We start from the raw sequence: 13,246 nt of genomic DNA on the forward strand, positions 1-13,246 counted from the left end.
AGTTTTGCAGCTTAGCCCTCAGTGGCTCTTTGCAAGACTTTTACTCCTGTAGTTATTACCAGTTGCATCCTCCACAACCATGGTTTGAAACTCTTTATTCTCCTGAAGTTCCCAACCCTACACTACTCTTCTTCACTCGTAGCAGACTCCCTCTTACCTCATCAAGAAAGTGGAGATCTTTTATCTTGAAATCCTATAGCTTTTCTTTTTTTGGTCTTCTTTAAACTCTTATTTACTTCAACACCCCTTCCCTTCAAACTTCCTGTATCCAAATTGATCAATCCTTTGAGAATAATCAAATTTCTTGATAGCCACATGTCAGCCCCAACCTACAGGTGACACATAGTTTTTCTTCTTCCTTAATGTCCATCTTCCATAAAATTTGTTTTTACTTCTTTGTTACTTTCCACCAATTTCTAGCTGTTTATGTATATGGGTTATACTTCTTCTATGAAGTCCCTGAAGAAAAGATCCCTATATAATTTGTATTCATTTTCGTCACTGCCTAATATTTAACGTATTATTAAGTTTTTATTGAATAAGTAACTTTGATAAAATTAGAACTATAATAATGCAGTAACAATTACTTGAAAAATAGGCAATGATTAAAAACAAATTTATAGATTTTCCGGAGCACAATGGAAACTGAGAAACCTCAAGGAAAATTGATTTTTTTTTTCAACTTTTGAGCTAGCTTTATAGCCACTGATCAGACATTAAATGGAATATCTGTTGTGGAGGGAAGGAAGAATCATAGGTGTGTAAAGGAGTGTCAAGCACATTCTGAGGGTATTGTCACAGTTTTGTTTGTTGAATTTTTAGTAACATTGTACTATTTTGTGGTTGTGTGATCTTACTCTGGGTTATAAAATGAGAGTATTTTAACTTTTTAAAGCACGTTCCATCAGACAAGAGAATTAGCATTTAATTTCTGCATTACTGTGTGACTGTAACAAAAAATACTACTAAGGAGGGCTTGAAAAAAAGGTATTAGTTTTTGTCATCTTGAACTCAACATAGGCCTCATTTCTTAAAATGCACTTAAATTATTATTTCATATAAACTTATGTCAGGAAATAAAAAATATTTTGTATAGTTCAAAATGATTCTGTTTTGTTACAGGCAGCTGTTAAATCTAAGAAAGCTACAGATACCTATAAACTCTATGTGGAAAAATATGCATTAGCAAAAGCTGATTTTGAACAGAAAATGACAGAAACAGCTCAGGTTGGTATTTTTAAGGCTTTAAATCTAAAACAGGATATTTGTGTTTATTGCTTATAAATTATAATAAATTATATTAGTGATAAAAAATAATACAATTTTTCTGTCATAAAATTTTTTAGTATTAGAAAATGTTAAAATGCACAATCTCAGTGTTTTAATAATGCTGTTTTTAAAATACACATCTTGTTTTGGAGATTGAAGACCAAGAATCAATAGTTACAATATCATAAGGGATTATTCAGATTGACTAGAATGTTTAAAGAGCATTGGAGAAAATGAGGACATTGGTAGATGATGAAGACAGTAATGATTATGTATGGGTTTTAAAATTGACTTATACTTAAGAAGAAAACTGGAAATGACTCAGTGCTGAGGATATAGTGGTTAACAAAACCGTCAAGAATCCCTGCTCTCATAGGACTTCCATTTTAGTAAGGGAAGACAGACAATCAGTTAAAAACAGTCTGTCTCGGGCTTCCCTGGTGGCGCAGTGGTTGAGAGTCCACTTGCCGATGCAGGGGACACGGGTTTGTGCCCCGGTCCGGGAAGATCCCACATGCCGCGGAGCGGCTGGGCCTGTGAGCCATGGCCGCTGAGCCTGTGCGTCCGGAGCCTGTACTCCGTCCGCAACGGGAGAGGCCTCAGCAGTGAGAGGCCCGCGTACCTCAAAAACAAAAACAAAAACAAAAAACAACAGTCCAATTTGGAAGGCAGTATCATAGACCAGTGAGAAGGATGAGGGTCAGTGTGGTGGCCTTGGAGAAGGAGACAAGTGAATGCATTTGGAGATGACAGGGGTAGGGAGAATGGGAGAATTCTAAAGGGATTCAAGATCTCTTCCAGGTTTTGGCTTGTAAGCCTATGTGTATAGAGATGAATGACAAAGGCTAGATGAAGAGTGGTTAGTTTGAGGGGTCGGAAGAGCATGAGATGCTCAGTTTTGAACATGTCATTTTGAGCTGCATATACCTAAGTGGAGACATCAAATGGGCAGTTTTGGAGGCTGTAAGTAATCTTGCCTGGACATAATATTCACATCCCTTATCCACAATTCTGAATTCCAAAAGCTCTGAAAACCAAAAATTTTTTCCTGGAACTCATTTGGCAGCAAAACTTGAACCAATGTGAGGCTGATTTGTAGTCTCTTTATCCTACTTAGACTGAATATGCATGTTTTCCTTTAGTGTTTGATAAACAGATGCCACTGCAGATCCTGTTGGTAGTATTATGAGATACATGGTAACACCATGTTATCTTTATTTTTAAAAATCCAAAATATTTAAATTCCAAAACAACTGGTCCCAAAGGTTTTGAATAAAGGGTTGGGCCTTTATAAAATAGGGGCTGGACAGTACACACAGCCATAATGACATCACCTTTGGATAGAGTGTGGGGAAATAATGGCCAAGCTCTGAGAGGTTCATCATTGTCAGTTTGGGAGAGGAAGAGATGCTGAAACCCAAGTAGGAGAAGCCAGAGAAGGAAGAAAACTGGGAAATGGAATGTCATGGCAGCTGGGAAATGATAATGTTTCAAGAAGGGTTTACTTGTGTTAAATGAGGCTCCATCTCTAGTGAGATAAAAAGTTTCAACTTCTATAGCAACTGAGGTCATTGTAGACTTCATCAAGTTCTCTTTTATCTTTTAAATCATTAGGAACACTCATTTATAAGGCAGTTATTTTTGATTTGTTAATTTCCTATCAAAATGATTAGTTTCTATCAGTGAAAATGTTTGCCTTTCAGTTATTTAATTTGAAAAAACAAATTAGAATTTGTTAGAGTCAGTGTTTTTTTTCTTTCTTTCTGTGGTACGCGGGCCTCTCACTGTTGTGGCCTCTCCCGTTGCGGAGCACAGGCTCCAGACGCGCAGGCTCAGCGGCCATGGCTCACGGGCGCAGCCGCTCCGCGGCATCTGGGATCTTCCCGGACCGGGGCCTGAACCTGTGTCCCCTGCATCGGCAGGCGGACTCTCAACCACTGCGCCACCAGGGAAGCCTAGAGTCAGTGTTTTTTGTTTGTATATATTACCTTATAAAGAATCTTCAGCACTCATCTTTCCCTCTCCTTATCTCTTTCTGCTTCCTCATTACATTTTCTCAACTTGCATTTTAACTGTTTATCTTGCCAATTCCAAGATGGAAACATTAATTTGTTTGAGCAGATGTTCAACCATGGTTCTTTTAAATAAAGATGATGGTATACTGTGCTGATGTGTATATGTGTTCTCTCTCGTGTTCCCTCTTTGTCTCTCTCTGTCTCTGTCACACACGCACAACTGCAGGACAGGTTAACTTTTGTTTCTTAATAGACAGTAGACTTTATTTTGGGTTATTTAGAAGGGAAAAGAATTCTTTTGCTTCTCTACTTTCCTTTTGTTCCAGGCCAAGCGGGTTGACTTAATCCTAGTGGGAAGGGGCCTGTCAATCTAGTGAGAATGAAATTTGGGTGGCAGGACATATATTTACCTGGGGTGAAAGAAGTTAGAATTTACTTGGAGTACTTGTGATGTAAGTTTTTGCATTTGAGTTGAGAATAAGCATGATTAAAATTGTGACTCTGTGCTTATGCTTTTCACCACTGTCAGTTAATGACACTTAAAAAACTTGAAACGGTAGGGAGATTTTGTTTACTTTGAACAGTTAGATGGCTAGTTCAAGGAAATTTGAGATTTGCTTGAGCAACACCCTCAGATTAAGGAGTTTTAGTATTAGAGTGCTTTTCTATATCTCTCATGGCTGACAAAATTGTACTTTAAAAAAAAACTAATATGACAATACATGTGAACACAGTGAATATGAAATTGCAAGGAGGAAAAACTCTGATTTGTTCAAGAAGATTTATTCATTTATATTCACACACTTGATACTATATTCCCATTGCTGAATAAACTCTGAGCTTATTTCGTAGTCACTAATTTTGAGGAATTCTGATATTTAGCAGTCCTCCCACCAAAAATAAAGCACAGTTTCAAGATTGTAGCTGAATCCTGCTTTTAGTTCCTGTTTGGCTTCATGCTTCAAGATACTTCTAAATTATTGAGGATCTGACTTATTCAATGTAGGTGTTTCAAGAGAATGAGAAGAAGGCACAAGTTTCCTTGGAATTAGGGATCATCCATTTGAAATTAGTGCCTGTTTGACCAAGCTTTCCTGGATTTGGGACTACCTGTCTATGAGAAAATATCTTGTTCATTAAATTGCAGAAATTTAAGCAGAAGGTGAATTCTTATAACATGAACGTAAAATAGGATCATGCTCCTCCTGAATGTTCCTCAGTTCTTAAGAGTAATTCAGGATCTTGCAGTATTGGTATTCTCACTGGACTTGGTCAAAATTAGTCAAGACAAGCACTCTATTTTAACTCTTGTCATCTCTCATGAATAAAATGCATTTAAGTTTTTGGACGTCGTTGCATTACTGCCAAAACTAATTTCACCATAATTGATTTTTTTAGAAGTTCAGACCCTTTACACAAATATAGACATGATTATTTGGCTTAGTGATTTCTGATCACGTAACTCAGTGCTGAAGAAAATTGGACATTAAATATGGGGTGAGGGAATTTAATTTGATAAATTAGGGAAAAATAGCAAACATTTAGGCCTGCTCCTTAGAACTGATGTAATTTGTCAAGAAAGTGGGTAATCAGGTTTGTGCACTGGAAATGACAAATGTATTTTTGTTTGAAAATGACTAGTTCAGCATTTCCCAAATCCTATTATGAGGAATATTATTGTTCTGTGAGATATTAATAGATATTCAGAGAAGAAGAAAAAAAGGGTTGTATGGTCAAAGAAATTTGGAAGACACCGGGTTAAGCAGAGTGAAACAGGTTTTGTTACTTTAGTATTTCTCAGTTACTTCAGTTTTTAATACGTTTATTGTGAAGCCAAGTCTAGCAGTGGTTTTCTTCCTAGGGAGTAAATATCAGAATAACCTGGGATTTTTTTTCCAAACAACATTCTTACCTCTTTCCAGCCCATTGCCTAAGGAGTCGTGGAGGATCTATTTGCCTTATAGTTTGAAAACATTCTCCAGGTCATCTGAATCATCTCTACCTTCAGTTGAGAACTGCTGAGACAGAGTATATATACATACAAGCTTTCCCAGATTTCTTTGACCATAGACTGTCTCTTTTGGAGACTATGTATTAACATTTCAAGAATTAGACCTTTTTGAAAGTCTATGGGCTAGATTGTAAAGTCTTAAGAAGTAAACTGTAGTTTTAGCTCTGCAAACTAATTGTTTTTCAGTTTTTGAAATACTTCTCCCTTGTTTTTTTTTTTTTTTGCGGTATGTGGGCCTCTCACTGTTGTGGCCTCTCCCGTTGTGGAGCACAGGCTCCGGACGCGCAGGCTCAGCGGCCGTGGCTCACGGGCCTAGCCGCTCTGTGGCATGTGGGACCTTCCCGGACCGGGGCACGAACCCGTGTCCCCTGCATCGGCAGGCGGACTCTCAACCATTGCGCTACCAGGGAAGCCCTCTCCCTTGGTTTTTTGACACTGTTCTCTTCTGGGTCTCCTTCTAATTTTCTGACCATGATTACAGATTTTAATTTGTGGTATCTTCTAATTCTGAAAAAGTCATATTTGCCCGAGAAATGATGTAACAAAAAGTTAACTTTTTTTCGATGCTGTATTTTTTTATGCATTGTTAAATATTAAATAATAATGATAACTTGATAAATTTGGTTAGCTGTATTAAGATGACTTCTAAAAAGTGTTTTGATTTCAGAATATATCTATGTGTGTGTAATTTTTTATATTCGCTACCCAGAAATTTCAAGATATTGAAGAAACTCATCTCATTCATATAAAAGAAATTATAGGATCCTTGTCAAATGCTATAAAGGAAATTCATTTACAAATAGGCCAGGTACGTTTTTACTTTTATTGAACTGATTCATGAGAATTTTATGTTCACTTCTGACTCTAAAAATCATAACTCATAACATGATACTGAATTATTTCAGGTAAAGAATATGTATTTACATGTATTAAATACAAAATAACCTGGATTTTACCATCCTATCAAGGATGATAATTTAAATTAATTATGGAGTTAAAATTCTGAAGTTAACAATTTTTGAATATTTCTTTATTACAAAGTTTTACTATTTTAAAACTTAGAATAGCAACTTCAGTAAGTTATAGAGCTTGTGCTTAGAAATTTTCAAAAAATATAAAAGTGCCTTAATGATGACATTTGGGGTGCATTGAAATATAGTAGAGAAAGATGAAGTCTATTATTCTTGGTTACTAAAGTTCTAATACTATTTTCATTGCTGTATAAGTTTTATTTATCGTAAGATTTATGTCCCTAAAACACTCAAAGATAGGAACAGGACACTGCCTTGACTTCTAAGGCTGTGAGAACATATGTTAAGGGGTTCATGTAAAAAGTGGTTTGTATCCATAGATCTACTAACAGTGTTAGTGAGGTAACAGAGCATGTTAGGCAAATCAAAGTTCTCAAAGGCTCTGGGTCAAAAAATATATATTTTGGTATAATGAATTTTAATTGTTTTGTGGAAGTTTTGTCTGAAATACAGTAAGAATATTTATGGAAAGTGAAAAAAAACTTATCTTTATTTCATTTTAATAGGTCCATGAAGAATTTATAAATAACATGGCTAACACTACAGTTGAAAGCTTGATACAAAAATTTGCTGAGTCAAAAGGCACTGGGAAGGAAAGACCTGGTAAGATGACAAACTTTGCAAGGAAACATATTCACATTTCCCATCAAGTAACAAATGTGTTTGCCTTTAAATTCCAAAATTGCAAAATGGAGCTTGGGAGATACCTAAAAATCTGTGTGAAATCTCAGATATCATTTACTTTGTGTCTGATGGTATGTTAGGTTTTTGTTTTGACCTTCAGTAGTTAATAATTTAGTATTACTTAAAGTGGTTATCATACCTTTACTAAATTAATATATTACAGTTTATTTATATTTTCAAAAGTAGAGTTAGCAACAGAAGGCCATTTTAATGAGACAAAGAGTGGGAGAGAATATTAAGCCCTCAGAGCATTGAGGCCAGTGGAGAACATTTCTTAAAATTTAATAACTTTTTTCTTTCCTCATTCACATATATATTCAACAGATTTATTTATTGGGTGCTAATAGTATTCTGGGTACTGTTTTAGACACTGGGGAATATACCAGTGAGTACAGGCATCCTGGTTCCTATTTTATGAACAAATGATTACGGGTTTCCTTAATCTTACTTTTAATAAGCATGTTATATTATATCAAATATAATAAGCACCATTCTCTTCTCCTGCTCAACATACTTACAGTCTTCTAGATTTCTTTTGTTTTGTTTTGTTTTGTTTTGTTTATTTCTGGCTGTGCTGGGTCTTCATTGCTGCGCACAGGCTTTTCTCTAGTTGTGGTGAGTGAGGTCTACTCTTTGTGGTGCGCGGGCTTCTCACTGCGGTGGCTTCTTGTTGCTGAACATGGACTCTAGGCGTGTGGGCTTCAGTAGTTGCAGCACGCGGGCTCAGTAGTTACAACACACGGGCCGTAGAGTGCACGGGCTTCAGTAGTTGCGGCACGTGGGCTCAGTAGTTGCAGCGCGCAGGCTCTAGGGTGTGCAGGCTTCAGTAGTTGTGGTACGTGGGCTCAGTAGTTGTGGCGCACAGGCTTAGTTACTCCACGGCATGTGGGATTTTCCCGGACCAGGGATCGAACCCAGGTCCTCTGTATTAGCAGGTGGGTTCTCAACCACTGTGCCACCAGGGAAGTCCCAAGTCTTATAGATTTCTTGAATCTATTAGTTACTCTACCATATTCTTGCAAGATACTTGTTTTCACGCCACAGGTAAAAACTATTCAGTCCAGTAAAGAAGTTAAAGTGTAGTTTAGAATTCAGGAAGATGAATAAGTGATTTGTAGAGAAGTCTGGGAGCCATTTTTCTTCAGCGCAGTTCACAGCTAAGGCTTGAAACCTAAATCATCTGCACTTTCTTTTTCCCATGTTTCGTCAAGTTTCAAATTGTATTGATTCAATTCCATTAGTATTTTTCCCTTCAGACCTTCCTTCTTACCTATCTCATTGAATACAGCAGCAGGTTTCTAAATACTGGCACAATAGAGATTTCTCTAGTCTGTTTTACATGTTGTAGCACATTAATGTTTTGGGTATATAATTATGAACTCATACTGCATTACTCATAAATCTTTGACTTTTCATTATAGACAGAATGAAATTTAGATTCTGGACTTAGATTCAAAGCTTTTCGGGATCTGCCCTTGCCCAATCTTTTTTTTTTTTAATAGATTTATTTATTTATTTATCTATTTATTTTTGGCTGTGTTGGGTCTTCATTGCTGCACACAGGCTTTCTCTAGTTGTGGCGAGCCGGGGCTACTCCTGGTTGCAGTGCATGGGCTTCTCATTGCAGTGGCTTCTCTTGTTGCGGAGCACGGACTCTAGGCGTGCATGCTTTAGTTGCTGTGGCTCAAAGGCTCTAGAGCGCAGCCTTAGTAGTTGTGGCACACAGGCTTAGTTGCTCTGCGGCATGTGGGATCTTCCTGGACCAGGGCTCGAACCCATGTCTCCTGCATTGGCAGGCGGATTTTTAACCACTGCGCCACCAGGGAAGCCCCTGCCCTTGTCCAATCTTTAGTCTTACTTTCCATTTTTCTTTTCTGGCACCCTCCATTGCAGCCAACCTGAATTGCTTGCTGTTTCCTATCCATACCCCGCTTTTGCCCTTGGTACCTTAGTTGCCCTTATGTCTACTCCAGAAAATGCTATATCCCACTCATTTTTCAAATGAATAAACTCTTAAAAAGCCGGGTTATGTGTTACTTCCACCATCAAACAGAGAACTTTGTACTTTTTTTTTGCATTGTTGTTGTCTACCTTAAATTTTAGTAATTGTGCTTTTATGAAGAAAAGTTCTGTTTTTGATTCTTCTGTTTATCTTTATTATGTGTAAACAGTACATTTGTGTTGAATGAATGAACAGATGAGCATATATGGTAAGGTTAGGATGTTAAAGAGGTTGGAATGGATGGATTTGCTATTAGATAAGTCTTGGTGAAGGAATAGTAAATAATTATGGTTAAATTTAGTGAATACTTACTTTGTGCCATGTACTATGTCAACTGCTTTGCAGGCAAACTTTGATCTTCAGGAACTCTTTGAAGTAGGTACTGTTATTCCCATTTTACAGATGATGGAAATATTGAGAGGTTAAATTACTTGCCAAAGCTAAGTACATGCCAGAATACTGGGATTAAATTTCAGGATCCTTGACCTCAAGGCCCATGCTTTGGAGAAATTAGAGTAGAACTACCTAAGTTTACATATGTAGGAGAATGAGGATGCTGAGATACATAACTACAAAATAGTGTGAAACCCTAAAACTCATTGTAAAGATTAAAATGTAAGTGAAAACCAGTTAAGAGAGGTAAAAACAATTGAAGAATTTTTATATAGAGCATTTAGAAGTATTGATAGAATAAAAGCAAATGTGTATTGGCTGGTTAAAAATGCCTTAGACAGAACTGAATAAGGTTGATAGATTGTATCATTATCAGTATCCTGTTTGTGATATTGTATTGTAGTTTTGCAAAATGTTATCATTGCAGGAAACTGGGCAAAGTATACAAGCAATCTTGCTGTATTTCTTTTCTTTTTTCTTTTTTTAGAACTGTACCATGAATCTACAATTATCTCAAGAAAAAGTTCAGTTACTTTCTTATCTGTGGTATAGCACACTGCTTAGTCCTGTGGTTTGTGGTCTATACTTTACTACCAGTGAGACCTATAAGCCTCAGTGCCCTCATCTATAAAGTGAGGATAATAATAGTACCTACTTCATGGGGTGGTTGTGAGGTTTTTATTGAGTACTTAATAAATGGTATTTTCTAAAAATTAATACATACCTGATTAATAGTTAACTACTATTGGTTATTGTTTATAAATTTAAATTTAATGGCCTCTGGCTTCCCTGGTGGCACAGTGGTTGAGAGTCCGCCTGCCGATGCAGGGGACACGGGTTCATGCCCCGGTCCAGGAGGATCCCACATGCCGCGGAGCGGCTGGGCCCGTGAGCCATGGCCACTGAGCCTGTGCGTCTGGAGCCTGTGCTCCGCAACGGGAGAGGCCACAACAGTGAGAGGCCCGCGTACCACAAAAAATAAATAAATAAATAAAAATAAAAAAATTTTAATGGCCTCAAGATATATGGCATGTAGAAAATTTCTGTAACTAAATGGTAAGAGGGAAGCCAAGATTGGTGGTGATGTGGGCTTTCCTAGAATTACTGAACCCAGAATTACGTGACTGTTTCAGGCTGACTGTTGACATTGTGTATATAGGTGACTGATTTTCAAAATAAGTGATCCTAGAACTAATTTAAGGGGAAAAAAGGGAGTGGTGTGGGTGTGGAATGGAAAGAGTAAGTACTGCTTCTCCTGTTGACTTGCTGTGGGTGAAGAGTTACAGCTCTTTCGTACATATTTGTTCTATTTATGTCTCTAGAGGGAGTCCATTACAGTGATGGAAATTTTGTGTTTCTCAGAAAAATAACACGTGATTGTGGATTTTGTTTTGTAAGAAGTATTCTAACCTTGAGTTGTATATACTATTTTACTGTTAACATTTTTTTCTCCTGTTTTGTAAGGGCTCCCTCTTCTGGATGAGTTCCTCTGTAAACTGGTTTTAGGCCTACGGGATACACATTTTAAAAAGAAAACAAGAGGCCCAGTTCTTTAAAAACTTTGTATAACTGAAAGTTAACCTATTTCTCTTGCACTGAAAAATTTCTTCAGTCAGTTATCTGTTGAGCTATATAACCTCTAACTTTATGTCTCCAATTCTCCTATGTAAATCAAACACTTTGAGAGCATTAAATTTTTTTCCTATTCATTGAGACTATTTTATACTAATTATGTGTAGTGTCATTTTTGTCATTACTTTTTTTTATTGAGATATAAGTGACGTATAACATTGTATTAGCTTTAAGGTATGTAACATAATGATTTGATATATGTATGTAATGCAAAATGATTACCAAAGTAAGTTTAGTTATTAACATCTATTCCCACACATAGTTAAAAATTTTTTTTTCTTGTGATAAGAACTTTTAAGGACTACAGTTGGCCCTGTCTGTCCAAGGATTCCACATCCACGGATATGGAGGGCTAACTGCATTATGCCATGTAAGGGACTTGAGCATCTTGGAAACTTAGTATCTGCAGGGATCCTAGAACCAATTGCCTTTGGATACTGAGGGATGACTGTACTCTTTTAGCGGCTTTCAAATACATAATATAGTATTGTTAACTAAAGTCACCATGCTGTGCATTACATCTGCAGGACTTACTTTGTCTTATAACTGGAAGTGTGTATGTTTTGACCACCTTTACCCATTTTGCCTAGGGGGGGACACCCCCATCTGTTCTCTGTATCTATAAGTCCAGGTTTTTTTTAGATTCCACATGTAAGTGAGATCATACAGTATTTGTCTTTCTCTGACTTATTTCACTTAGCATAATGTGTTGTCACAAACGGCAGGATTTCCTTCCTTTTTATGGCTGAATATTTAGTTTGTATGTTTGTGTGTATATATATACACACACACATATATATATGTATATATAGATACACACACACCATATTTTCTTTATCCATTCATCTGTCAGTAGACAGGTTGTTTCCATGCCTTTGCTATTATAAATAATGCCACACTGAACATGGTAGTGTAGATATTTTTTTGAGACGGTGATTGAATTTTCTTCAGATAAATATGCAGAAGTGGAATTGCTAGAACATATGGTAGCTCTATTTTTAATTTTTTGAGGAACCTCCAGACTGTTTTTGTCATTACTTTTTCAGTGTTGTAGTGCCTTGCCTTCTGGAATTTGAGTCACTTTAAGTGTATGCTTTGAGTATCAAAGCACCTGTGGTCTGAAAGAGTCATGAATAAACAGGTGTTTTCTAATTTTGAATGTCTTGTTATGTTCTAACGACATTATCCGAGGATTTCTACCCATTCTCATATGTTTTAGTTGTAAAAGAAGATTAAAATCCATATTTTTGAAATTTCCTGTTTTACAGTCATTCTGCTAATTTCACTGTACTTTTCAGAAAAGTTAAGCAAGTTTCCATTTATAAGAAACAAGGATAGATAACTTAAAAAGTTGGTAGGCCATTGTCTAATATGTTTAAATAAAAGATTTTTTTGCAGAGTTTATTTATATTTTCATTATATGATAATATAGGTTTATAGCTTCCATTTGAGGACTTCCAGGGACTATAATGTGTTTAAAGATACAAATAGAAAAAGCCCCAGAAAGGTAGACATAAAATATTGAAACAGCAAGCCACAAAGAGAAAGAGAAAAATGAGATTATTGTGGTCAGACTGGCTAAATGTGAAATTAATTTATTAGTTTAGATATTTGGAATATTCTAGCTTCTACATTAGGTATATTATTTTAAAGTATGGAGGTGGTGGTGGCAGTGGGATGAATTGGGAGATTGGGGTTGGCATATATACACGTAATATGTATAAAATAGATAACCAATAAGAACCTGCTATATAAAAAAAATAAAATAAAATTCAAAAAAAGTGAAAAGAGATTAGATCAGTGGTTACCAGTGTCATGGGGATACGGGGTGTGGGACTGGGGAACTGAATGAAAGTGGTCAAAAGGTACGAACTTTCAGTTATAAGATAAATAAGTCTTGGGGATGTAATGCACAAGATGATGACTGGCTTACACTGCAGCATGGTGTATCTGAAAGTTGCTAAGGGAGTAATCCCTAAAAGGTCTCACCACAAGGGAAACAATTGGGGGGATTAACTGTATGAGGAGATGAATGTTAACTAAATTTATCGTGGCAGTCATTTCACAGTATACGTATGTCAGGTCATTATGTGGTATATAACAGACTTATACAGAGCTGTATGTCAATTACATCTCAATAAAAACGGGAAATAAAAGAAAAACAATAAAGTATAGGGTACAAGTATATAGATTAAAAAAAAAAAAAAAC

At 36.4% G+C, this 13,246-nt stretch overlaps 1 protein-coding gene across 1 annotated transcript in view; it reads left to right on the plus strand.

The window, feature by feature from the left end:
* FCHO2 (FCH and mu domain containing endocytic adaptor 2) overlaps window positions 1-13,246 on the plus strand; it is a 114,791-nt gene that overhangs the window by 40,049 nt on the left and 61,496 nt on the right. The window contains exons 6-8 of the mRNA XM_081232420.1: window positions 1,123-1,227; window positions 6,005-6,103; window positions 6,833-6,929. Of these exons, the coding sequence (XP_081088546.1) occupies window positions 1,123-1,227; window positions 6,005-6,103; window positions 6,833-6,929 (301 nt within the window). The remainder of the gene's footprint in view (window positions 1-1,122; window positions 1,228-6,004; window positions 6,104-6,832; window positions 6,930-13,246) is intronic.

This window comes from Mesoplodon bidens, assembly GCF_964165515.1.
Source record: "Mesoplodon bidens genome assembly, chromosome: 4".
Lineage (NCBI taxonomy): Eukaryota > Metazoa > Chordata > Mammalia > Artiodactyla > Ziphiidae > Mesoplodon > Mesoplodon bidens.